Raw genomic sequence first — 26739 nt, 5'->3', positions numbered from 1 at the left:
CAGACTTCGCCGGCTCCCTCACTTCAGACCAGCGCCCCCAGTCCAGGCTCTGCCATCAGTGCCCTCCCCCACCATGGCTGAACACCCCCTTACAACATTCTAGGACCCCTGGCCCCTCTAGAACAGGGAGAGAGTTGGAACCACGGAGAAGGAGCTACCAAACCAGACTTCCGGGCTTCCTGATATCACCCTCCAATGTCCTCCCCTCAGGGAACTTCCACCCTGAGGCACAGACCAGACGAGGGACGGAGAGAGCCCGTGAGTGAAGGAACAGCTATAAGCCCCTTCTTGAAGCCCTCCAGACACTTCAGCCTCCTTTCCTTGAGTTAGAGGCCCCATCCCAGGCTAGAGTCATTACTGTAAAAGGAGAGAAAGAAGAAAAGACAAGCTCATGCCTAGCCTTACCTCCAGTGGGCCCCTACCCTGTGCCTGTTCCAACATGACCCAGCACAAAGGGGGACTGCAGAGGGTCTCCTGCCCACTGGCATCCTGCTTTGTCAAGGCCCTCACTCTCTGCCAGTTCTGCCAACCCATGTCCTCTGCCCCAGCCAGCACCCGAGGAGTGCCCACTGCACACCTTGATCCTAGCAATGCCCTGTCCAAGCAAGGACTCCCTGGCCATGTGGTGCCACGAGAAGGCCAAGCAGGAACTTGGGAGCCCCTCACACACACCCGGCCCCAAAACCCACCACCCAGTGCTTCCCTTCCTGCTGCCTGTGCCAGCCCTACCTGAGCTCATTGGACCCAGCAGGGGTGGGGCCTACTGCTGTCAGGGCCACGTGCAGGGCCCGCCCAGAGGGGAGGAGAGAGGGCGGGCAAGCTGCTCTTAAGGCAGGTCTGGAGGTGAACTGGCGCCTCTCATGACTCTTCACCTGGACTCTGAGTCGTCTTGGTCCCAGGAGCCAGTAGTGAACGCAACAGTCTGCCCACCCATGGACACCAGGTAGGTGCCTTTATTCTTTAAGAAGAGAGGAACACTGAGCACCTTTGCCAGCCCTGACTCATTTAACCACTTAATTTTTTTTTTCTTTTTTTGAGACGGAGTCTTGCTCTGTCGCCCAGGCAGGAGTGCAGTGGCACCATCTTGGCTCACTGCCAACATCTGCCTCCAGGGTTCAAGCAATTCTCCTGCCCCAGCCTCCCAAGTACCTAGGATTACAAGTGTGTGCCACCATGCCCGGCTAATTTTCTTATGTTTAGTAGAGATGGGGTTTCACCATGTTGGCCAGGCTGGTCTCGAACTCCTGACCTCAGGTGATACTCCCACCTTAGCCTCCCAAAGTGCTGGAATTACAGGCGTGAGCCCAGCCTCATTTAACCTTTTGTCCTCAGCTTCTCCACTTCTCGGGCTCAGAGTGAAGGTTGGGAGAAATGGGGTGGAGGATGTGGATGAGATGAGATGGTTTCGGGATCACAGACCGCAGAGTTCAGCACTTTAAGGGAACTAAAACTGTGCCCCTCGGTGAATAGATGAGAGAGCTGAGGGCCAGGGAGAAGAGGCTTGCCTGAGGTCATGGAAAGGGACTAGACACAGCATCCAGGCCTCCTGCCTCCCAGCACTCTGGGAGCCCTCTGGGCCCTTCAGAGGTAGGCAGGAATGGGAGGTGGGGCGGCTGGCCTTCACTGGTCCTGTAGTCTCTGCCCGCAGTCCACGTCCTGCGTCACCGGGTCTGGGTGGGAGGGATGGGAAGATCGAGAGACAGTTTTCAAAAATATGGGGTGCAGTGGAGATTGGGCTAATCAGGCAAAGTGCTTTGGGGGAGACTCAGGCTTTTACCCTTGCCCCTTTACTGACCCAGGCTCGTAGGGAGAGAGTAAGTCAGGAGAAGAGGTTGGCAATGACACGGAAGAGGGGATTTGCCAAGGTGCCAGGACTCCCCAGAGTCCTTGGGAACAAAGAAAGAGATCTGAGTCAGAATCAGAAGTGGGAGCCGGAGAGGGGCACCCACAAACAGGGCAGAGGTGGCTGGAGCCCTCCTTGCCCCTGCCCCGTGCATCCCAACCACACAGAGCCCCGGGCCCAGGGACTCTCCTCACCACTTCCACCAAGAAAGAGCAAGTTAGAGGAGTGTGCGGGGCCACGAAAGGCACAGGTGCCCTGGGACATCCAAGGGCAAGGTGGAGCCTTAAAAGTGAGGGGAGGCTGAAGAGGAGCTTAGGGGCTACCTGCCCTTTGCTCAGCTCCAGGTCCGTCCCTCTCAGTTCCAGAATCCCAGAAGGGACAGTGTTGGACAGGGTTCTTAAATACGTGAAGCAGCAGCAGAGGCTAAAAGTGTGGGACCCTGGAGGAAGACCACCTGGGTTTAAACCCCAATTCACAGTTCGGGTTGTATGACCTTGGGCAAATTGCTCAACCTCTCCAGCCCTGCAGCAACAGCACCCTCGTCAGAGAACTGCTGAGAAAATGCAAGGTGTTTGGTGTCTGTTATGATCATATCCCCATCATTCGGATGGGACAACTGAGGTCTGCCCAGAGAGGAAAGGACGCTTGCCCAGGGTGGCACAAAAGCTGCGTCCAAATTAGTAAGCAGGTATCCTGGATCCTGGTCGCAAGGGGACACTCAGCCCTCCTTGAGCTCTGCAAAGTCAGCAGCCCCAGCCTCCTCTGCAGGACACAGCCAGAAAACTCCTGTCCCAACAAACCCAGTCCACTTGGAGCCTGTGTGGAAAAAGCCGCGGTTCCGGCTCTGTGTCCTCAGCTGTCCCGGGAGGGCGGGAGCGCAGAGGCCGGCTCCCTTCCACTTCCATTTATAGAAAGCTTCCTGTGCCCGGGATGCCCCGCCCCCTGCAGGACCTGGCCAAGGAAAAGTCTGGCATCAGACCTACCGGAGCCGCGGGGGTGTGGGGAGGCGGGAGAGGGGCAGGGGGCCTGGTTTTTCTCATGAATCCTGTGCGACCTTCAGCCAATCACGCCCCCTCTCTAGATCCCAGGTGTCCCTCTGCACTTGAATTCCATGTGGCATAAGGAATTAAGATTCCAAAATCCCACACCTGGGTTTGAATCCCAGCTCCACCATTTTTCTGGATGTGAAGCGTGTTTCTTGACCTCTCTGAGTCTCACTATCTTCATCTGTAAAATGGACTGATAACTCAAAATAAATAAGGCCAGGCACAGCAGCTCACACCTGTAATCTTAGCACTTTGGGAGGCTGAGGAAAGAGGAGCACTCGAGCCCAGGAGTTCAAGACCAGCCTGGGCAACAAAGTGAGACCCTCTTGCTACAAAAAATTTGCGGGGTGTAGGGCACACGCCTGTAGTCCCAGCCACTCGGAAGGGTAGAATCGCTTGAGCCGCAGGAGATCAAGGCTGCAGTGAGCCATGACTGTGCCACTGTACTCTAGCCTGGGCAACAGAGCGAGACCCTGTCTCAAGAAAAAAAATCAAGAGGACTGACAATAGGGTGCAGTACTTCCTAGAGCTGTGAGAGGATTGAGTTCCCAAATGTAACTCGTCTGTAAACTACCTGGCACATGGTCAGCGCTCAATAAATGGAAGCTACTGTTAATGAGGCTGTTATACACTGTAAGTCCTTCTTTCTAAGTACTATTTAGAATTGCCTAACTACCTTCACAAGGAGCACCTCACTGGTGCCATAACTCTCTGGGAGGGTGCAGGGCAGGAATTCTCACTACCATCTCACAGATGAGGAAACTCAGGGTCAGAGTCATACCATAAGGAGCTATTTGAGCTAGAAGTCAAATCTAAATCTTCGGATCCCTGAGTCCATTTTCTCTTCTCCCAGGCTAGTCGCAGATACCTTTTCCAGTGCTAAGGTCTGACTCCAAAGCAGGACGTAAAGGAGGCGTCTTGGCAATGAGAAGAAAGAGAGTCGGGGGCTGTTGGTGGGGGCTGGGGACAGGCAGCAAAGCTCAGAGCACACAATGGGAGTGCAACCAGCACATTGCAGCTCTGTACAGTTTTCTTGGCAGCCTCAGTCCCGGAACCTCTTACCTCCTTACCAAGCCCCACCTACAAGAAACTAGCATGTGGCATTAAGGTTAGACAATGGAAAAGACTTTTCACAGACAGGAAAATGAGGAGGTTGGGACATCTCTTTCCCAAATGAGCCCTAAGGAAATGAACATCATCTGATGATGTCACTCCCCAGCTCAAAACTTTTCAGAGGCTCCCCGTTGCCCCTCAGGGTTGAGCTGGCAGTCCTGAGCCCAGCCTGCAAGGCCCTGAAGGATCTGGCCAGCCTGCCTCCCCCGCCCCATCTCCTCTACCCACCCCAGGTGCCCTGTTACTCAGGTGCTCAATAGTGTCTTGTGAGTTTCCCTGCTGGCCAGACTTTTGCACAAATGGTCCCCTCTATTTATTTATTTATTTGTTTTATTTATGTAGTTATTTAATGTTTGTTTATTTAGAGACAGAGTCTCGCTCTGTCGCCCAGGCTGCAGTGCATTGGCTCTATCTCGGCTCACTGTAACCTCTGCCTCCCAGCTTCAAGCAATCCTCCTGCCCCAGCCTCCTGAGTAGCTGGAATTACAGGCACGTGCCATCATGCCAGCTAATTTCTATATTTTTAGTAGAGATGGGGTTTCACCATGTTCGCCAGGCTGGACTTGAACTCCTGACCTCAAGGGATCAGCCCACCTCAGACTCCCAAAGTGCTGGGATTACAGGTGTGAGCCATCACGCCCAGCCCATCCCCTCTACTTTAAACCTTCCTCTCTGCCTCCTTATCTCTACCCATCTTGCACAGCTACCTCTTGCTTTTCCTGCTTATCTCCCTTTGCATGTTCCTTCCTCCAGGAAGGCCTCCCTAACCTCCCCACTAAACTAGGAAAGTCCACTGTCCCTCCTCTCCTCCTCGTGACACTGCTTACAGTTGTTTGCTGGCTTACTTGTCTGTTTCACCAACTGGCCTAAGTGCAAGCACTTGGACATTAGGCAGCCGGGGGCCCAGTCCTTCTCTGACACTTGTTAGCGGTGTGACCCTTGGGCAAGTTACCTACCTCTCTGTGCCTCAGTTCTCTCCCTGTAAAATGGGATAATAGTACCTACTGTTATGAGGATTTTTAAAGGCTTTATGTAAAAATACCAGCGCTTATGTGGATAATTACTCAGTCAACATTAGGTAGTATTTACTTAATAAACACACCTGGGATGTAGTAGATATTCAGTAAACAGCTACTTTATTTAATGATCACTTACGCCGGGCGCGGTGGCTCAAGCCTGTAATCCCAGCACTTTGGGAGGCCGAGACGGGCGGATCACGAGGTCAGGAGATCGAGACCATCCTGGCTAACACGGTGAAACCCCGTCTCTACTAAAAAATACAAAAAACTAGCCGGGCGAGGTGGCGGGCGCCTGTAGTCCCAGCTACTCGGGAGGCTGAGGCAGGAGAATGGCGTGAACCCAGGAGGCGGATCTTGCAGTGAGCTGAGATCCGGCCACTGTACTCCAGCCTGGGTGACAGAGCGAGACTCCGTCTCAAAAAAAAAAAAAAAAAAAAGATCACTTACATAATGGGCTTGTTTTGTGCCAGGCACTGTTCTAAGCACATTACAAATATTAACTTGTTTTATAGACAAGGGAACTGAGGCATAGAGAAGTCAATTAGCTTGCTCAAGGTTATACAGCTAGTAGGTGGTGGAGCCAGGCTGCAAACCCAGGTAGTCTGGCTCCAGCATCCATGCTTTTAAATGAATGAATAAATTAGCCCTTGTATGGAGGGTGGGGAGGAAGGACTTAACCTACAGAAGTTACTCCATTCCCACTCTTGGACTCTTTCAGGTCCTGGGAGCTTCTGGTTGGCAAGTGAGATCTCTGGGATGTCAGTGAGGCTGGTTGAAAACCAGAGGTAAACTGCAGAGGTCACCATCCCCACCATGTCCCAGGTGATGTCCAGCCCACTGCTGGCAGGAGGCCATGCTGTCAGCTTGGCACCTTGTGACGAGCCCAGGAGGACCCTGCACCCAGCACCCAGCCCCAGCCTGCCGCCCCAGTGTTCTTACTACACCACGGAAGGCTGGGGAGCCCAGGCCCTGATGGCCCCCATGCCCTGCATGGGGCCCCCTGACCGACTCCAGCAAGCCCCACAGGCGGAGGCCAAAGCCACCTGCTTCCTGCCGTCCCCTGGCGAGCAGGCCTTGGGAACCCCGGAAGACCTTGACTCCTACATTGACTTCTCACTGGAGAGCCTCAATCAGATGATCCTGGAACTGGACCCCACCTTCCAGCTGCTTCCCCAAGGGACTGGGGGCCCCCAGGCTGAGCCGGCCCAGAGCACCATGTCAGTGAGAAAGAAGGAGGAACCTGAAGCCTTGGGTAAGGATTTGGGGCACAGTACTAGGAGCAGGGTTTGGTGCCAGACCTTATGAGGAAGAAGGACTTTCCTATGTACAGAGAAGGGGACCCTGTCCTGTTGGGAGATGCTGTGCAAACCTAACCAAGTTACTAACCCCTCTGTTTTCTATGCTACACAAAAGGGATAAATACAAGTTTCCCTCACTAGCCAATTCTATTTGCTTCCTGAGTTTGGAAAGTGATAGATACCAATTTTCTATGATTTTATGAGGACTCAAATAAGCTTCTATAGAAAGTGTTTTGTGCAGTACCGAGCCCACAAAGAAGAGCTCAGTAAATGTGGATCCCTGACCCCCACTGTCCTAGGGTGTCTCACTTCAGAGCCTCACCTGGGCCCCCCTCCCCGAAATGTTGGTAGGATTGCTATCTGGACCTCTGTCCTTGTTTAGAGGGGTATCTTTCCAGAGAGGCCCACACTGGAAATGGTAGGATAAGGACCCAGTAGTGTTCAAGCAGTGGTATGCTGGTGAATGTTCCCCTGGCTCCCTGGTTGGGGAGCAGGGGCAGAGGGAGCTGATTTGAAGCTTCTGCCCATTTCCACAGTGTAAATTCTCCCACTCTGGCCAATTGCAAGCTACCAACATGATGTCACTGAACGAGGAGCTGGAGACACGTGCAGTAGCAGGCTGTTACACAGCCTTGCCACCACACCGACACAACAGATGATCAATAACCCTGAGAGCACAGACAATAATAAGGAGGGTGGGGAGACATTGTAAAATAATTGGGATGTGACGAATTTTGAGTATTTATTACCTTTGTCTTTAATGGAAGTTATTTCATTGTAAGTGTACATAATGTAATTAACTCAATGGCTGGGTTTAGTAACCAGCTGGACAAAATCCTGAAAATTTAACAATCAGCTCTTAACCAGCCGATACAAGCCAATTCCAGGGCACCACCGAGTCCAAAGGAACCTGGAAATTCCTACATCTGGCTTCAGTTTCCTGAACAAAGAGTTTCAAATAAGCTCTTGATGAGGGTCAAGGAGCAGGTGTATTAGACAGGTTGGAAGACTGAGACCTCCAAGGCTTTAAGCTACCAGCAAGGATGAGGGGGTGCATGATTAGGATTAGAGATAGGAGCCATAAGATATTCCACTTACTGGACACATATTATACATCAGGCACTATGTTGAGCACTTTATGTGGAATCTTCAATCCTCTCAATCCACTCCCTGAGCTGATTTTTTTTTTCAATGGAGTCTCGCTGTCACCCAGGCTGGAGTGCAACAGCACGATCTCCGCTCACTCCAACCTCCGCCTCCCGGGTTCAAGCAATTCTCCTGCCTCAGCCTCCCCAGTAGCTGGGATTACAGGCACCTGCCACCAGGCCCAGCTAATTTTTGTATTTTCAGTAGAGACAGGGTTTCACCATGTTGGCCAGACTGGCCTCGAACTCCTGAGCTCAAGTGATCCACCCACCTTGCCCTCCCAAAGTGCTGGGATTACAGGCATGAGCTCGTCTGAATATTTTATCTCCGTTTCGCAAATGAGAAAGCTGGGGTTGCTGGGGTTGAGTAAGGAGCCAGTCTAGCCTAATGGCTGGCGTCAGGCAGAGCTTTCACAAGCTGCTTGCTTCACCGCTTTGTGTCACGGATTCCTCATCTGAGAAATGGAGATAACGAGAGTTCTTACCTCAAAGGGTGTTACGGGGATTGAAAGAAATTACATTTGTTGGCTGCTTATCACAAATCCTGGCACACTATACGCTATTCTAAATCGTAGCTGTTTTTATTAAACATTGGGGTTGTACGTCGGGCTAGCCCCAGGGTAGGTTTGGGCTCTGAGGTGGAGGCCAGCCCAGCACCCACGCCCTCTGGCACCCCGGGTTCCTGGGCTCCTGGGCTCCTGCCTGCTCTGCTCCCTTTCGCCAAGCATTGCCTGCCAGGCCTGTTAAAGAAACTGTCCCTCAAGGGTCTTCCTGTTTCTTAAGGCCAGTCATGGGCATGTCACTGCAGGAAAGGCGTCTTGGGCCTAATTACTGCTGGCAGGAGTAAGCCCAGGGTTTTACCATTCATGCCCCAGGACAGGAGTTCCACATATCCAAGGCCAGGTGGGGCAAAACCAGTCCCTGTGGAACGTCCACACATGTTGGGTGAGGGTTGGTAACAACTGGGCCCTTCCTCCACGGAAGGGGCTCATGATCAGCTTAGGGCTGATGGCATGGGTCCACATCCACAGATGCCCTGGGCACCACATGCCATTGTGAACGTGTGTCCACCCAACTCTGGGGAACAGGGAATGTAAGGCAGGCAGTGGCCAGAAGGTCCTGAGGAAGCTGCCTCACTGCCCTGGCCCCTTCTGATGGAGAAGAAAAAAAAATACCTTCCTCTAACCTCTGCCTGGACACCTGCAATGCCTGGGCGTTCACTGCCTCCTAAGACAGCCCAGCCAGGTCAGCTCCCCATTGAGAAGTTCTCCACCATCACTAAGAATAGCAGGCACCTGCGCCCAAAATCCTCCCCGCAGACCCTACTGCTGGTGACAAAGCTCTCACTGGCCCATGGCAGCGTACAGCTCTGAGCGTTGTGGTGAGTTCTCTTACCTCTAAATGTGTTCAGAGTGGAGGATCCCCTGCCATTTTACAATCTCCTCCTTCCTACTTTTGGGCTGTTCAAGGAAAGACACTCTGACATTCCCGTGCTAGGAGATGTTTACTGTTCCTCTTTGTCCTAACGTGGACAATTTTAAAATTAAACATTGGCAATTCTATATTGACATTTCCCCTATTATATATACACATATTTTTTTGAGACAGGGTCTCGTTGTGTTGCCCTGGCTGGAGTGCAGTGGTGTGATCGTAGCTCACTGCAGCCTTCAATGCCTGGGCTCAAGCAATCCTCCCACCTCAGCATCCCCAGTAGTTGGGACTACAGGCACATGTCACCACGCCCGGCTGTTTTTTTTTTTTTTTTTTTTGGTGGGTGATGGAGTCTCTGCCTCCCAGGGTTCAAGCGATTCTCATACCTCAGACTCCCGAATAGCAGGGATTACAGGTGCCCACCACCATGCCCAGCTAATTTTTTTGTATTTTTAGTAGAGACGGGGTTTCACCATGTTGGCCAGGCTGGTCTTGAACTCTTGACCTCGCCCACCTCAGTGATTCGCCCACCTTGGCCTCCCAAAGTGCTGGTATTACAGGTGTGAGCCACCACACCTTGCCAACCCAGTAATCTTTAAACTTTTTGTAGAGACAGAGTCTCGCCATGTTGCCCAGCCTACCTCAAGTGATCCTCCTTCCTCAGCTTCCCAAAGTTTTGGGATTACAGACGTGAGCCGTATCACCCAGCCCAGACTTTAAAAAAAAAAAAAAAAAACTATTCCATGTACCAGCCTGGCCAACATGGCGAAAACCCGTCTCTACTAAAAATACAAAAATTAGTTGGATGTGATGGCACGAACCTGTCATCCCATCTACTTGGGAGGATGAGGTGGAAGAATCACTTTAGCCTGGGAGGTGGAGGCTGCAGTGAGCCAAGATCCTGCCACTGCAGTCCAGCCTGGGCAAGAGTGAGACCCTGTCTCAAAAAAAAAAAAAAAAAAAAAAAAAAGAGTTCATGTAATCCATGATCCCAGTGTGTCTGGCTTTTGAAGGAAATAGTGGAAACCTCCTTTTACAGATGAGGAAACTGAGGCTCAGGGTGGGTATGTGATGGCTCACAGTCACACAGCCAAGGAGAGACAGGTCAGGCCTCAAATCCCAGCCTTCTGGGCTCCATAGGCCACTGTCCTTTCTCTCTTTCTAAAGTCTAGTCTTCTGCCCTCTGGGGTATCACAGAATCCATCAGGTTGGAGGCAGCCTGCAGGCTCCTCTTCTGAGACCCAACCTCCTGGGCGCTTCACAAACCTTCCCCAGGTTCCCTGCTCCTGCCTTCCTTTAAACTTGTCCTGGGGGCCCCCAGGGAATGTGCTTCCTAGAAGCAAACACCATATCCCTTCCTTTATCCTCTCCAATGTCCCTCACCCCATCTTTGGAACAGGCCCCCACTTTCAAATTTCAGCAATTTCTGCCAGACAAAGCTGTTTACCAGCCCAAGTGAAGAGGGTTTAATAACTGTCTCTCCACCCTTCACCTACATGCCCTCCCTCCACTCAACCGCCTGCCTGGGGCTGGTGCCGGCACCCACCCAGCACTGCTCAGACTTGCCCCACAGGCCAGTAAACAGCGACTGCACCCCTGTGATGGGTGGAGGCCCCCAGCCCCACTCCCCCAGCTACACCCACCTTGGGACAGCCACGGGAGGTGAGCACGGGGCTCCTCCCTCCCCTCCCACTCTCCTTACTCAGCGCCCCCCAGCAAGGTCCCTGGTGGATGTTTAGATGACCCAGTGAGTAGGGAGCCCAGAGCTTCACCAGGCCAAGAGACCCTTCCCAAAGCAGCCAAGCACCTTCTCACGGGGCAAGGCCTTGGAGCAGGGCTCATCCTGGAAGAAGCAGTCCCTAAACAGAGCTTAGCAACACTCCCTGGCTGTGCAGCATCGGATAACTCACTTCACCTTTCTGAGCCTTCCAGATTTCCCATCTGTTATATGGGCGTTAATAACATTCCCTACTTCAATAGAGTTGTCACGAGGGTTAAAAGAGCTAATATAAGCAATGTGTTCGTAGTGGTCCTGGCACAGTGCACTCAATAAAGACCAGTCTCTATGAAACATCATTGTATACTAAGTGTTAGCTCCATCCCCACTCTTCTCCAAGCCTCAGTTTCCTCCTCTGTAAAAAATGCCTGCCCTGCTCAAGGGCTGTTACGAGGTTCAGAGGAGATTATGGGTATAAACACTATAAAGTTCTATAAAAATTAAAGTTGTGCTTTCCAGCCTTCCAGAAGAATCCAGCCCATTCCAAGACCTCTTTTCTTCTGGAGCCCACAATACAGTCCCCCAAAGAGTCTCACCTTGCAGTCATCTTTCTAAGCAGAGAGATCCCCAACCTTAGCCAGAAAGAGGGCTCCATTTGGCCAGTACTGCCCCCAAAAAGCAGGCAGGTAGGAAATGCTCCTCTCTCCAGCCTCACCATGGGCCAGGCTCCAGGCTATTGTATTTCATCCTCATCACAACCTTGGAAGACTGGTTTCAGATCCTCACTTTGCAGATAAGGAAACAGAGGCTCAGAGAGGGTCGGAAAGTTACACAATGCCCTTGGCTGAGAAGCAGCAAAGCCAGGACTCACCCCCAGGTTTGTTTTGCTACAAAGCCAGGCTCTTCCTCCACCCGCTGAGCAGCAAGGCCCGGTCAGCTGCCAGCCCTTGCTCATCTGATGTAACTCCCCACCCCCTCCATGTGGCCCAAGCAGGCTCAGACAGAGGCAGTAACCGTGAGCAGGGCCAGATGGCCCTACCCTGGAGCGGGCTGGGGCAGGCTGGGGCTCCACAGTCATAATGGGGAGGAACAGTACATGTGCCAGGGCCCCAGGCAGGTGGGAGCTGAGGGTGCACGTTCTCCCCAATTTCCCCAGCCTCCATGCCAGGAAGCCAGAGGCAAGACTCACACTCTTCAGAAAAGAGCAGCTCATTAACCCCCACCTTCCTCCAGCTTTGCTGGAACAACACCAAGGACAATTCCCCTCCCCCAGGTCAGGAGGAAGGGTGTTCATCCTCACCATAGGGAGAACCGCAGAGCAGCCCACTCCAAGGCTGACCTCGGGAGAGGAACAAGGCCTCAGAATCCCAAGAGTCCCGGGTGCCCCGACCGGGGAGTGGAAAGAGCGCTGGAGCGAGTCGGCAGCCTGGGGTGTGTTGGGTGATCCCTGTGTACCAGTTACGATCCCCCGGGAGATCCATAGCTCAAGAATGCAGCAAGCCCTGCGCTCAGGGAGTGCCTGCTCGAAAGCAGTGTTCTCAAACTCCACTGCATATTCACATGCCCTGGGTGGCCTCGCTAAAATGCAGATTATGTTTCCGTAGGGGTGGAGCCCAGGTGATACGGTCCTGCTGGGCCATTCATGGTCTACTACACTCACCTGAAAAACGGGAAAACAAACAAAACTGAGGCCTGGGTTAACACCCTTGAGAGTTTAATCTAATTGGCACGAGGCACAGCCTGGGGTGAGTCTAGTGTGTAACCAAGCTTGAGAATCCCTGCTTTCATTGCAGGTACAGAAAAATCACTTTGGTTTTTTTTTTTTTTGGACATGGAGTTTCACTCTTGTCACCCAGGCTGGAGTGCAGTGGCACAATCTTGGCTCACTGCAACCTCTGCCTCCCCGGTTCAAGCGATTCTCGTGCTCAGCCTCCCAAGTAGCTGGGATTACAGGCGCCCAGCTAATTTTTGTAGTTTTGGTAGAGATGGGGTTCGCCATGTTGGCCAGGCTGGTCTTGAACTGCTGACCTCAGGTGATCCACCGGCCTCGGCCTCCCAAAGTGCTGGGATTCCAGATGTGAGCCACCGCGCCCAGCCTCAGAGAAACCACTTTCACACACCCTGAGTAGCAGAGGCATCATAAAGTGTCACTGGCACAACCCATCAAGTGGCCATTTCAAGCTAGGAAAAGGGCACAGACAAAGGAGAGGGTTGCCCAATTTTTAAGCACCTGCTCTGTGCCAAGAACAGTGCTGTGCTGCCTACACAAGTTTCACTTCATCCTTTCTGTAACAACAAGAGGCTGGATGCAGTTGCCCCACTTTACAGGTGTGGAAACTGAGGCCCTGGGTGGTGAAGTCTTTTGGCCAAACTCGCTCAGAGAATAAGTAGCAGAGCCAGATCTGAAGCCTGGGTCTGTCTCATTCCAAGGCCTCGGTCCTCTACTGCATCTCCTCACCCAAGGGAAGTTGTCACAGGAAGGGTGACTTTGGAATTGGGTCCTGAAGGTGGAGTTGGGCTCTCCTCTCTAGGCCTTAGTTTCCTCATCTCTATAAAAGAGGGGACAGAATGGCCTTGAGGACACTTCCAGCCTTTCTGTTCTATGAGTCCAGGCTCCTGTGTTTCACCAATGCTCTGCTTTTCTCCCCCAAAGACATAAAGTACATCGAGGTGACCTCCGCCAGATCAAGGTGTCATGATGGCCCCCAACGCTGCTCCAGCCCCTCTGTCACCCCACCCTTCGGCTCCCCTCGCAGTGGTGGCCTCTTCCTTTCCAGAGATGTCCCCCGAGAGACACGAAGCAGCAGTGAGAGCCTCATCTTCTCTGGGAACCAGGGCAGGGGGCACCAGCGCCCTCTGCCCCCCTCAGAGGGTCTCTCCCCTCAACCCCCAAATTCCCCCAGTATCTCAATCCCTTGCATGGGGAGCAAAGCCTCAAGCCCCCATGGCTTGGGCTCCCCACTGGTGGCTTCTCCAAGACTAGAGAAGCGACTGGGAGGCCTGGCCCCACAGCGGGGCAGCAGGATCTCCATGCTGTCAGCCAGCCCAGCGTCTGATGTCAGCTACATGTTTGGAAGGTAGGTTCTGTAGCTTCTAACATTGCACACACATACACACACAGGCACACACACGCACACATCCCCTAAAATCATTGAAAGGCACCCTACTCTAAGCAAAATCTGGGCATGCACCAAAACCAAAAGGGAATGCCCTGCCTGGGCATCGCTTACAATCATCCCAGGTCAATTATCTATAGACCTCACAGTAGAACTGCAGGCACATGCACACCCATTCTGCCCCAGGAAGACCGAACCACAGGACTCTGCTTCCCACTCCACCTCCAAAGCCACTGGCCAAGGCAGTCCCTGGCACAGAGGCTGGGGATTCCACAGCCATGCCCACTGGCACAGGCCTCTGAGCTCAGGGAGAAGTCTGGCTGGATGTGAAGCTGGCCTGCTCCTGCAGCTGGGGAGTTCCCTCTGCATCAGCCACGTTGTGGTCCAGCGTAGGTCCAGCCCATCTGCAGGGCTCCTGGGAGTCATGGGGGCCTGGGGAGATCCTGATCTGACAGCTCAGTCAGAATGACCTGGCTGGGAAGGCAGACGGAATGGGGGCCAGCCTATGCCCAAAGCCTGCAGGGGTCAGCTCATCGGCTACTTTAAATGACCAAAGACCCTACCATCCAGGGACATTTCTGTATCCTTACCATCCCTTAGGTGGGGGTAGGATTAGGTGGGGGTGCACTTTGCTGTGGGCTGTACGGGGTAGGGTATGCAGTGTTCTATTTAGCCAAAGCCACAGGAACCCAGATCACCAGATCCAGAGCCTGGCTATAGCCCCTGAGCCACCTACTGACCTAACAACCTGTCTGACTCTCCTGCTGCAGCAGTCAGTCCCTCCTGCACTCCAGCAACTCCGGTCATCAGTCATCTTCCAAATCCTTGGAAAGTCCAGCCAGCTCTTCCTCCAGCCTCCACAGCCTTGGCTCAGTGTCCCCGTGTACGAGACCCAGTGACTTCCAGGCTCCCAGAAACCCTACCCTAACCATGGGCCAACCCAGAGCACCCCACTGTCCACCACTGGCCAAAGAACATGCCAGCAGCTGCCCCCCATCCATCACCAACTCCATGGTGGACATACCCATTGTGCTGATCAACGGCTGCCCAGAACTAGGGTCTTCTCCACCCCAGCGGAGCCCAGGACACCAGAGCTCTGTTCGACCTGGAGCTGCTTCTCCCAGCAACCCCTGTCCAGCCACCAGGAGCCACAGCCAGACCCTGTCAGATGCCTCCTTCACCACATGCCCAGAGGGTACGTTGTAAACCAATATTTCAAGCAATGTAAGGTTTGGCTTGGGGGAATAGACAAAGTGCCAGTGGGTTTCTGCAACAGCCAGTCAACACATTTATTGAGCAACTATTGTGTGTCTGGTACTATGCCAGGTAGCGAGGACACACAAAGGGACACAGTTTAGAAAGACAAACACAAATCCTCACGGTAGGGTAGGATAAATGTGGAGGTAAAGAGATATTCTCAATCATATGGGCCAAAGTAGAAGGAATGATTCTTTCAGTCTGGAGAACAGAGGAAGCGACATCCGAGCTGGATCTGTGAAGTGGATCAGAAGTTTGTGGTCAGAGAAGGAGAGGAAAGGCTTTCCCAGCAGAGAGAGCAGGGGGTCCACAGTCGGGAAGGTGTGGAAGCACATGGCATGTTCAGGAAATGTCGGAATGTTGGGTGCAGGTTCAAGTCATTGAGAGTAATTTGAAGCCAGATTGTGAAAGGCCTTAAATGCCAAACTAAAAAAAAAAAAAAATAGAATTTGCCTTTTAAGCAATAAGGTACCATCAGTGAGCCTCACACAGGAAAGTGATGGAGTCAGAGGTGCACACTCAATGGATCACCCTGGCAGCTCAACGAATAGCAGGGGCCTGAACCGGGGTGGGGCAGTGGGGGTGGAGGAGAGAGGACAGAGCCAGGCGACCCTCAGGATGTGCTTGATGACTAACTCAAGGAGAGCAAGAGGGCGAGTCAGTTCTGACTCTGACGTTCATGGATGACGAGAACACAGAAGGGGTGGATGGGGCAACAGAGACAATGCATTCCAGTTCAGACAGCTGAAAACCACAAAACAGCAAACACCCTCCTTCCCGGAGTCTGAGACCACAGGCGTCCAAGGAGAACAAAATCAACCAGAACCTACAGCAGTAAACACAGAAGCTAAGCTCTAACACCCTCTGGATGCCTTTCCCATGAGCAGAGTCCCCTGCCAACCCCCTGTTCCCCCTCCCTCGGCCACTGGGGGGCTTCTCAGCCCTCCCTTGGCCATGACATTCACAGGCATCAAGGCAACTCTGGGAGAGTGGGGGAGAAATGTTTACTATAGCCCACTGCTCACTCCCACTCACAAAGCCATGTGGAGGCAAGCAGGAGAAAATGACACTTCCAGCATGCCTTTGCCTCTGCCCTGATCGCTTTCCTAGCACAAATCATTTGCAGATTTCAGTACTTTTTTTTAATGAGTTACTTGAGAGTAACTGGTCACAACACTCCTTTTCAAGCCGCCAAGGTTGACAGCTACTGCTCTCTGCCTTGGGGACCCAGAGAAATGGCCATTTTGGCATCTCAAAGAGTACATTTACTTAGCCTAGTGATATTCCCATCCTGCTTTGGTCCCATAATATCACTAACTGTACCCCCAGATCTTCTCAAATTCTGCAAAATATTCTCAAAACAAAATTCATTTTAATTTCATAGGCTACTGGAACATTAAAGACCCTCAGAAGTTGTTTAGTCCACTTGGTTCCCTCTGAGCTTCGGTTATCCCATATCAGAGTCAAGACGCAGCCTCCCACCTCCCAGGGGCATGTTTTTCTGCCCAGATCTGCTATTTTCCTCTCCTTCGTGTTTTCTGCCATTTTCTTTTCCAAGCTGAATATTCCCCTAAGGAATTCTTAGGATTATGAAGACGGAGGAGAATGTGATATCAAACATGAAGCATCTGAGAATTCCTTGTTTATCTCTTATTTCAGTCCTCACCAGGGGACTCAACACTAGATTTGAGAAACCATTTCTCCTTAAGCTAAGGTTGTATCTATTCATTTTTTTATTCATTACCAAGGATACAAGGGCACTTCTGAGTTCTAGATGCACCAAACCCTGGCATCCTTCTGTTTGATTTTCCCTCTCGTAGGCAGTTTGGAGATACAATGGAGTTAGGGTCTGGGATGGTGGTTGAATGAGACCTTGGAGCAATAGAATAGGGAAGGGTCTCCAGCCTTCTCTGGTGAACATCCCTCAGCTCCCATCTGTCCAGCCTACAGGGTCCCCCTTCTCTGTCTGTCTCCAGGTCCCACCAGGGACATGCAGCCCACCATGAAGTTCGTGATGGACACATCTAAATACTGGTTTAAGCCAAACATCACCCGAGAGCAAGGTAAAAGGAAGCATGAGCGACCCCAGAATCGGATCTGGGTCTTGCACTTCGCATCAGGCAGGGCCCTGGGTTACAGTTAAGGAATGGCAAATAGTGGGTCCAGGGAAGCAGGGGACAGGGATGTCCTGCTGACCTCATGACCTCCCAAGGAAGTAGGAACCACAGCAAGAATGGTGGAGATTTGACAGTAGAAAGAACTTCCTGGGGACAAAAGGTGACTCTGTAACATCTGCTCTGTGAAGACCCTATGGGGCGGGGGACAGAGGGTGTCCAGGTGGGGCGGTGTCCATCTCTGACTCAAGGATTGTTCCAGCAATCGAGCTGCTGAGGAAGGAGGAGCCAGGGGCTTTTGTCATAAGGGACAGCTCTTCATACCGAGGCTCCTTCGGCCTGGCCCTGAAGGTCCAGGAGGTTCCCCCATCTGCCCAGAATCGACCAGGTATGCATCTGTCTCTGCTCACTCAAGATCTCACTGAGGCAGCGGGGTGTGGTAGCTTCCAGTCCTGGCTCTGGCACTGGCTTTCAGAGTGACATGGCACCAGTCTTAAAACGGCACCTAGGAGAAGTGTCCACTCCAGTATTCTCTCCAATGCCCTCCAGCCCCAAGGCACCCTGAAAAATGCCTTTCACAGCAAGCCTAAGTGCTTCTGCCTTCCCGAGCCCCGCCCCCAGTTCCCTGCTTTTTCCTCCTGGTGGGAGAGAAGGAGGAGGGTCCCAGCCCCCTCTAGGCTGCTCTCTTTGAAGTCAAACTGGATTCATTTCCAGGGAACCTAATGTGTGATTACACGCGTAGCTAGCTTATCTCACAGGTGATAGCTTACCACGTGTGTGTATTAGCTCAGCACACGTGTGTGTGACAGCTCTTACCACATGCTTTCCTGTGGTCTCCCACGCTCATTTGATGGCAAACATCCATGGGGCATCCACCACACACCAGGCACTGTGTGGGGGCAGCAGGGATACAGAGGAATCAGAATCAGACGCCACCTCACCAGGGAGACAGACGAAAACATGATTACAATACAAGGTACCTGGGTCATAGGGTCATAGGCCTCACTCAAACCCCAGGATTGTACCTTCTTATTTAATGGATGAGGTAACAGAGGCTCCCAGAGTTACTTAATGACCCCAGAGCAATTAAGTGATAAAGGGAGGATGAAACACCCAGCCTTGTGTTCTTGACAGTATGCCTCACTGTCACAATAAGAAAGTGACCTCTGAGGAGGGTGTTGCTTATAAAGGACGCCTTGCAAGAGGCAATGAACCCAGACTGAGGAGGACGCTGTGGATTGGTGGAAAGGAGTCAGAAGATCATTGTTCACCTCCCCCAGCCCCCCGCCCCCCGCCACGCCCGGGGCCAGCGTGGCTCCAGCAAAGATGACCTGGTGGGCAGGGGGAGACAGAAACCAGAGCAAAGAGTCAACATTTATCTAAACAATAATTAAGAAGTGTCCTTGCCAGGCACAGAAGTGGCTCACGCCAGTAATCCCAGCACTTTGGGAGACCGAGGCAGGATGATTGCTTGAACCCAGGAGTCTGAGACCAGCTTGAGCAACATAGCAAAACCCTGTCTCTACAAAAATTACCCAGGTGTGGTGGAGCACACCTGTAGTCCCAGGTACTTGGGAGGCTGAAGCAGGAGAATCGCTTGAACCCAGGAGGTCTTGGAGGCTGCAGTGAGCCATGATCACACCACTGCACTCCTGCCTGGACCAAAGAATGAGACCCTGTCTAAAAAAAAGAAAAGAAAAGAAAAGAAAAATTCCCTAGGCCTCTCTGTGTCTCACACCTGTAATCCCAACATTTTGAGAGGCCCAGGCAGGAGAATCGCTTGAGCTCAGGAGTTTGAGACCAGCCTGAGCAAAACAGTGAGACCTTGTCTCTACAGAAGAATTAGCCAGACGTGATGAGGCCTGTAGTCCCAGCTACTCAGGAAGCTGAGGTGGGAGGATTCCTTAAGCCCAGGAGATTGAGGCACATAAGCTAAGATCACGCCACTGCACTTCCAGCCTGAGAGACAGAGCAGGACAATGTCTAACAACAACAAAAAAAATCAACAGAAAGGTTTCCCCACCCCACCCCCAAAAAAAGAAGAAGAAGAGAAAGGTTTCCTGAAGAGGGTGTGGCTGGAGTCATCGAGCAGATGTGTTGGCACCTCCTCTGTGGGAGTGAGAGGCAGGGGGATGATCAAGGTGGCATTTTTTTTTTTCCGGTGAGACGGAATCTCACTCTGTCACCCAGGCTGGAGTGCAGTGACACAATCTTGGCTCACTGCAACCTCTGCCTCCCAGGTTCAAGCGATTCTCCTGCCTCAGCCTCCCAAGTAGCTGGGACTACAGGCATGTGAACCACGCCTGGCGTTTTTTTTTTTTTTTTAATCTTTAATAGAGATGGGGTTTTACCACGTCAGTCAGGCTGATCTCGAACTCCTGCCCTCAAGTGATCCACCCGCCTCAGCCCCCCAAAGTGCTGGGATTATAGGCGTGAGCCACTGCGCCCAGCCACAAGGTGGAATTCTATCGGAATGCACTTTCTTCTTTCTCTATCCAGGCGAGGACAGCAATGACCTTATTCGACACTTCCTCATCGAGTCTTCTGCCAAAGGAGTGCATCTCAAAGGAGCTGATGAGGAGCCCTACTTTGGTGAGATTCCCCAGCCTCCAGGCTCCCCAGGGATGGGGGACCAGCGAAGTCTCTCTTCTGAACTGTGGGGTGGGCTAGGGAAGCTCTACTCATGCTGGGCTGCTTGCTTCCTTTCAGGGAGCCTCTCTGCCTTCGTGTGCCAGCATTCCATCATGGCCCTGGCCCTGCCCTGCAAACTCACCATCCCGCAGAGAGGTGGGTCTGGGCCCCAAAGAGGGAATGCCAAGGTGGGGGACCTGTTTGTTCCCACTAGAAATGGGGTTCATTTCTTTTTTTTTTTTTTTTTTTTTTTTTGAGACGGAGTCTCGCTCTGTCGCCCAGGCTGGAGTGCAGTGGTGCAGTGGCCGGATCTCAGCTCACTGCAAGATCCGCCTCCCGGGTTTACGCCATTCTCCTGCCTCAGCCTCCCCAGTAGCTGGGACTACAGGCGCCCGCCACCTCGCCCGGCTAGTTTTTTGTATTTTTTAGTAGAGACGGGGTTTCACCGGGTTAGCCAGGATGGTCTCGATCTCCTGACCTCGTGATCCGCCCGTCTCAGCCTCCCAAAGTGCTGGGATTACAGGCTTGAGCCACCGCGCCCGGCCGAAATGGGGTTCATTTCTACCTTGTTGGTGGATTATTTTAGTGTCCCGGTTAAAACTGCGTGTACTGGAGTCGGTGAACATCTCCACCTCCTAGCTGTGAAAATTTGATAATGTTGACCTCTCTGAGCCTCAGTTTCCTCATCTATAAAATGGGGACAATCATCATGGTACCTACTTATAGGATTGCTGTGCGGACTAAATGAGACAGCTCAGGCAAGGCTCTTAGCGCAATGCCTGGCATAGAATGGATGTTGGATAAATAGCAGCCTGCTTTGAGAGGATGAAAGAGCCTAAATCAAATAGTTTGGAGAGTTTTCTCTTTCTGGGTCTAATATTTGAGCACTCACTCACCCATTCATGCTTCACTACAAGCTTGTGAAGCAGACTTTGCTGTTATCATCCCCATTTCACAGATAAGAAAATAAGGGCTGGGCGCGGTGACTCACACCTGTAATCCCAGCACTTTGGGAGGCCAAGGCAGGTGGATCACTTGAGGTCAGGAGTTCAAGACCAGCCTGACCAACATGGTGAAACTCCGTCTCTACTAAAAATACAAAAAATTAGCCGGACGTGGTGGTAGGTGCCTGTAATCCCAGCTACTTGGGAGGCTGAGGCAGGAGAATCACTTGAGCCCGGGAGGCAGAGGTTGCAGTGAGCCAAGATCGCGCGACTGCACTCTAGCATGGGCAACAGAGCGAGACTTCATCAAAAAAAAAAAGAAAGAAAGAAAGAAAGAAAGAGAAAGGAAGGAAAGGGAAGGGAAGGGAAGGATTCGGTTCTAGATGTTAAGTAATTTGCCCAAAGGCCCTCAGAGTCAGACCTTGAACTCAGATCAGCATGCCCTATCCAGAGCGTACAGCTAGGTAGGGGGACAGCTCAGATGGAATAGATCATCTCAGGGGTATGCAGGAGAAGCTCGAGAAGGGCATTGACGCAGGGGAGTCCTAGAGGAGCGTTGGTGAGAGCCTCCTTGCTTTCTGCAAAGACAGGTCAGGGGTTGGGACAGGGTCCAAAAGAAGTGAGGAGGTCAGGGGCCTGTGAGGACAAGATCATGGCAGCCATCTAAGAGGCAGGGGGGCGAGGAGGGGAAGAAGAGATCAAAAGGGTTGCAAACTAAGCATTTAGGGAGCCCAAAGTGGCCTGTTTGCCTAATTACGGTAATCACACCTGGTTTGAGTCACTTCCTGGAGATGGGGGTGGAGGTGGGAGATCTTCAAAGGGATTCATGAGGCCTGTTCCTGTGAGAGGGGTCCATTCACTTCACCCTCGCCCCTTTGGGGGGCCTGTTTCTTTGACTTGGCTCAGAACTGGGAGGTGCAGATGGTGCCTCGGACTCTACAGACAGCCCAGCCTCCTGCCAGAGGAAATCTGCAGGTGAGTGGTACAGGACGGGAGACGCCAAGCTTGGCTGTGCCCCAAGAGGGCACCTCCCGACCCTGCCCACACACACGCATGCACGCACACACGCACAGGCCCACACGTGTTTCCCACCTCAGCTTCGTTTGTGCATCTTTAACAACGTGCCACCCCCACCACCCCGCCACCCCTGTAAAACAAGATGAGAGGCCAGCAGGGAAGTGGGGTGGGGTTGGGGGTGGTGGGGTGGCAGAACTTACAGTCTCTCCTGCACACACACGGGCACGTGCACACGTGCTAGAGTCTCTCTGGGTCTGAGGAAACTGCCCTGGAGGTGTTTGCAGGTTTGAGATCCTCTATGGGGTGTCAGGTCTGAGTCCTCGAGCCTTCACCAGGGGAAAGGTCCCTGACCCACACTCCCAGAGGCCAGCACACATCGGCACTTGTCTCAGTGACAGCTCCTGCTCTATGTATGCCCTAAGCACGAACGGCTTCCCTCCCCATTCTTGTCTTCTGTCCCTACTGTCGCCAATGAACTAAGACCTTGAGGGTAGAGGTGTGGGGAGGAGGGCAGTCGTTAAGTGTGGACAGAAGGATGTTTTCCTGGGCACCCCTACGCACATGGCAACTTCCCCTCCCCTGCCCCATGCTGGAGGGCCAGGGGCCAGGGCGATGCAAAGCCCCAGAAGATCTCAAAGCCCTCTGGGGTTGGCCTCAGACTGTGATCACCCACACACCCACTTCCTGTTGGGTGGCTCTAAGAGAACCTCCACTGGATTCCTGAACAGGAGACTCACCCCCTTCCCTGGGCCTGGGTCAGTGGCCCCAGCACAGTGTCTGCCTCCCACAGGCTGCCACACCCTGTACCTGAGCTCAGTGAGCGTGGAGACCCTGACCGGAGCCCTGGCCGTGCAGAAGGCCGTCTCCACCACCTTTGAGAGGGACGTCCTCCCCACGCCCACCGTGGTCCACTTCAAAGTCACAGAGCAGGGCATCACCCTGACGGATGTCCAGAGGAAGTAAGGGCCTTCCCTTGCCCTAGGGCTTCGGGGCTGGTGGCGTAGAGCTGGAGGGGATAGCTGAGACAGTCGCGGATCAGGGATGAAGGTTGAGTTCAGGGTCCTGGATGACCCAGCGGGGCCAGTGATGTGCTGAGTGACTCCAGGCAACTTCCCTGCCTCCTCCAGGCCTCAATCCACTGCCAAAGCCCCAGTTCATCGTGACTGATGAAAATGGAGTTAACAGGGGCCGGGCGTGGTAGTTCATGCCTGTGATCCCAGCAATTTGGGAGGCCAAGGCGGGTGGATCACCTGAGGTCAGGAGTTCGAGACCAGCCTGGTCAACATGGTGAAACCTCGTCTCTACTAACTATACAAAAGTAGCTGGGTGTGGTGGCACACACTTGTAATCCCAGCTACTTGGGAGGCTGAGGCAGGAGAATCGCTTGAACCCAGGAGGTGGAGGGTGCAGTGAGCTGAGATCGCCCCACTGCACTCCAGCCTGGGTGACAGAGTGAAACACCACCTCAAAAAAAAAAAAAAGAAGGAAAATGGAGTTAACTAGTATTCATGGGTGCTGATTATGTCTGCACCCATTGATGGAACATCTTCCCTAGGCCAGACTCTGGCTGACCACTGGGACCCAGAGAGGAATGAGATCGTTCCTTCCCCAGGCTCGGGATCTCACAGTCTAACAGGAGCCTGATCCAGGGCTGAGCACTTCACAGGAGAAACAAGAGATGACCAAGATGTAATTCGTGTCCTCAAAAAGTTAGGGGCCAAAAAAAAAGTTAAATGGCATGGTAGGGGTATGAAACAAAACCCCAGAGTGTAAGACACAGGCAGACAAGTCCCATGAGAGGAGAGAGGCAGGAGCAGGGCACCAGGACCCCCCAGTGGGAAAAGCCGTAGCGGTCGCCGAGGTCTAACCCAGAGACTTCTTGGAGGACAGGGCACCTGCGCTTGGGGAGAACAAGAGATGCTGGAGGCAGGGTGACACTGGGACAGGTTCTCATCACTTCCCTTCTCTCCTCACCTCCTGCTAGGGTGTTTTTCCGGCGCCATTACCCCCTCACTACCCTCCGCTTCTGTGGTATGGACCCTGAGCAACGGAAGTAAGTTCAAGGCTGGGCCAAACTAAGAAGGCCGTCCAGGGCCCAGCTGCCCACCAAGGTGTCCCGCCGACTCTGGGACTGGGATCCCAGAGGGAGCCTGTGAACCTCAAGGGGTCAGGGTGACAGGATTAGGGTAGGGTGGGGTGTGGTGGGGCGGGGACACAGCTGGCCAGTCCTGCTGCTCCTTCAGGGTCCTGTGGCATGGAGCAAAGCCTCATTACTCGGTATCATGTTCTTTTCCTACAGGTGGCAGAAGTACTGCAAGCCCTCCTGGTAAGGCCTTCCTGTCTACTCTGTTACCAAAGAGGGGTCCCTGCCTCAGGGTCCCAAACCCAACATGGGGAGGGAACTAGAGAAGGAAAGAGGCCCCATTCTGACTTTAATAGTCCAAGGTGTTGATGAGGGCACAGGCCCTGGTCCTCAGGGAGCTCGCATCTAATGGGAAAGACTTTCACTGCCCTCAGAGCCTCTGGGCTGATAGGGGTGACATGAGCCTGGGAGTCCTCAATCTTCTGCAAGAGGTACAGGCTCTAACTTCAGGGAGCCTCAAGCTATTGGAATGTCCCAGTCTGATGATCAAGATGCATCTTTGCCCTCAGGGAGCTTCCACTCTAATGGGGAATGCACAGGTCCTGTCCTCAAGGAGCCCCCACTCAAAACAAACGAAACCCAGAGCTTGAACTTGGAAATCTCCCAGTCTGACAGGAGAGGCATCTTCTTCCTCAGGGAGCCCCATCTTAAGGAGGTGCTAGAGCCAATTGGCTAAGGGAGGGGCAGGGAGGAATGAGGTGCAGGCTGAGGGCCTCCCACCACCCCATTCCCACCAGCCTGATGCCTCCCTGGGTCCCACCCCTCACTCAGATTGCCCTCCCCCACCAGGATTTTTGGGTTTGTGGCCAAGAGCCAGACAGAGCCTCAGGAGAACGTGTGCCACCTATTTGCGGAGTATGACACGGTCCAGCCAGCCTCGCAGGTCATCAGCCTGGTGACTGCTCTGCTGCAAGATGCCGAAAGGATGTAGGGGAGAGACTGCCTGTGCACCTTCCCAACACCTCTAGGGACTCACCAAGGAGCCTCCCTCCACCCCCTGAATGGGTGTGTCTTGTGGCCATATCGACAGACCAATCTGTGGGACTAGGGGGATTGGCATAAAGTTGACACCCTTGAACCTGCTGTGGCCTTCAGCAGTCACCATCATCCAGACCCCCCAGGCCTCAGTTTCCTCAACCACAGAAGGAGACCAATAGACAAGATCAGCTGTTCTCAGATGCTGGTGGGCATTTGAACACCCTCCTCCATGATTCTGAAGCATGCCCACATCTGAAGACCCCTGCATGAAAATAACCTCCAAGGACCCTCTGACCCCATCGACCTGGGCTCTGCCAACACAATAGGCTGAGCAAAAGACCTGCAGCCCCTGTTTCATGGCAGACAGCAGGTGCCTGGCAGTGACCCACGGGGTATCTGGCTTGCAGCCAGTGATGGTCAAGAATTGACTACAAAACGGGAATGGATAGACTATTTCCTTCCATATCTGTTCCTCTGTTCCTTTTCCCACTTTCTGGGTGGCTTTTTGGGTCCATCCAGCCAGGATGCTGCAGGCCAAGCTGGGTATGGTATTTTGGGCAGCTCAGCAGAGGGAACTTGCCCCCTTGGTCAGAGGAGACCCAGCTGTCCTGCACCCCCTTGCAGATGAGTATCACCCCATCTTTTCTTTCCACTTCTTTTTTTTTTTGAGACGGAGTCTCATTGTCACCCAGGCTGGACTGCAGTGGTGCGATCTAGGCTCACTGCAACCTCCACCTCCCAGGTTCAAGCAATTCTCCTGCCTCAGGCTCCCGAGTAGCTGGGATTACAGGCATGTGCCACTCACCCGGCTAATTTTGTATTTTTAGTAGAGACGGGGTTTCACCATGTTGGTCAGGCTGGTCTTGAACTCCTGACCTCAGGTAACCCACCTGCTTTGGCCTCCCAAAGTGCTGGGATTACAGGCACGAGCCACCGCGCCCAGCTTCTTTCCATTTCTTGATAGGCGGGTATTCCAAAGCTGGTATCGTAGCTGCCCTAATGCTGCATATTAGGCGGTGGGACTAGAGATAAGGGCAATCTCTCTGTGATTCTGCCTCAGCTCCTGTCTTTCTGAGCCCTCCCCCAACCCACGCTCCAACACGTACACACACACACACACACACACACACACACACACGCCCCTCTACTGCTATGTGGCTTCAACCAACCTCACAGCCACACGGGGGCAGCAGAGAGTCAAGAATGCAAGGAGGCCACTTCCCTAAGAGGCTTGGAGGAGCTGGGCTCTTTCCCACCCCGACCCCCACCCAGCCTCCAGAAGCTGGAACCATTTCTCCCGCAGGCCTGAGTTCGTAAGGAAACCACACTACCGGGGTGGAAGGGAGGGTCAGGGAAGAAGCCCACTCTTCCTCTACGAGGAGCAAGTGCCTGCCCCCTCCCAGCGGCCAGCCCTGCCAAAGCTGCATTATCTTTGGCCAAGGTTGGGCCTGATGGTTATGATTTCAGCCCTGGGCCTGCGGGAGAGGCTGAGACCAGCCCACCCAGCCGGTGGTCGAGCACTGCCCTGCCGCCAAAGTCTGCAGAATGTGAGATGAGGTTCTCAAGGTCACAGGGCCCAGTCCCAGCCTGGGGGCTGACAGAGGCCCCCATATACTCCACTACAGCTCCTATCATAAAAAATAAAGTGTTTGTCTTTGCAAAACAGTAAGTTCTGAGGCAGTCAGGGCTGTGCCCTCGGAGATGGAGACCTGAACAGAGAAGGGGGCCTGACTTGGGAGGGCGTGGCTATGTCTTAGGGGAGACCAGGTGTGCCACACTTCCTCCCATGCTCCTGGCCACGGCACTACAGGCTCAGCAGGCTTCCACTTCGTAAACCATTGCTTAAACCACTCTGTGTCCCCCACACGCCCAACACGCTTGTTCTTCTTTCTTCATCACCCCTTTCCTGCCGCTCTGCCGGGGAAAC

General features: G+C 53.1%; 1 protein-coding gene across 2 annotated transcripts; it reads left to right on the top strand.

Moving 5' to 3' along the window:
- The first annotated feature begins 795 nt into the window (after positions 1-795).
- Positions 796-26481, top strand: TNS4 (tensin 4). 2 transcript variants are annotated; one of them, XM_010388511.2, is made up of 13 exons: positions 796-943; positions 5740-6273; positions 13266-13689; positions 14499-14923; positions 16962-17048; positions 17362-17487; positions 19599-19691; positions 19809-19886; positions 21581-21649; positions 22482-22650; positions 23676-23744; positions 23991-24017; positions 24624-26481. In XM_010388511.2, the coding sequence occupies exons 2-13, from the start codon at positions 5835-5837 to the stop codon at positions 24763-24765; spliced, it is 2148 nt and encodes a 715-aa protein (XP_010386813.2). In that variant the 5' UTR covers positions 796-943; positions 5740-5834; the 3' UTR covers positions 24766-26481. The 2 variants fall into 2 exon arrangements, with proteins under 2 accessions (XP_010386813.2, XP_030780002.1); XM_030924142.1 differs by lacking the exon at positions 796-943 and adding an exon at positions 4573-4625.
- The last annotated feature ends 258 nt before the right edge of the window (positions 26482-26739 follow it).

This window comes from Rhinopithecus roxellana, chromosome 19 (genome assembly GCF_007565055.1).
Source record: "Rhinopithecus roxellana isolate Shanxi Qingling chromosome 19, ASM756505v1, whole genome shotgun sequence".
NCBI classification, from domain to species: Eukaryota; Metazoa; Chordata; class Mammalia; order Primates; family Cercopithecidae; genus Rhinopithecus; species Rhinopithecus roxellana.
This window is presented reverse-complemented; position numbering and strand designations above follow the sequence as displayed.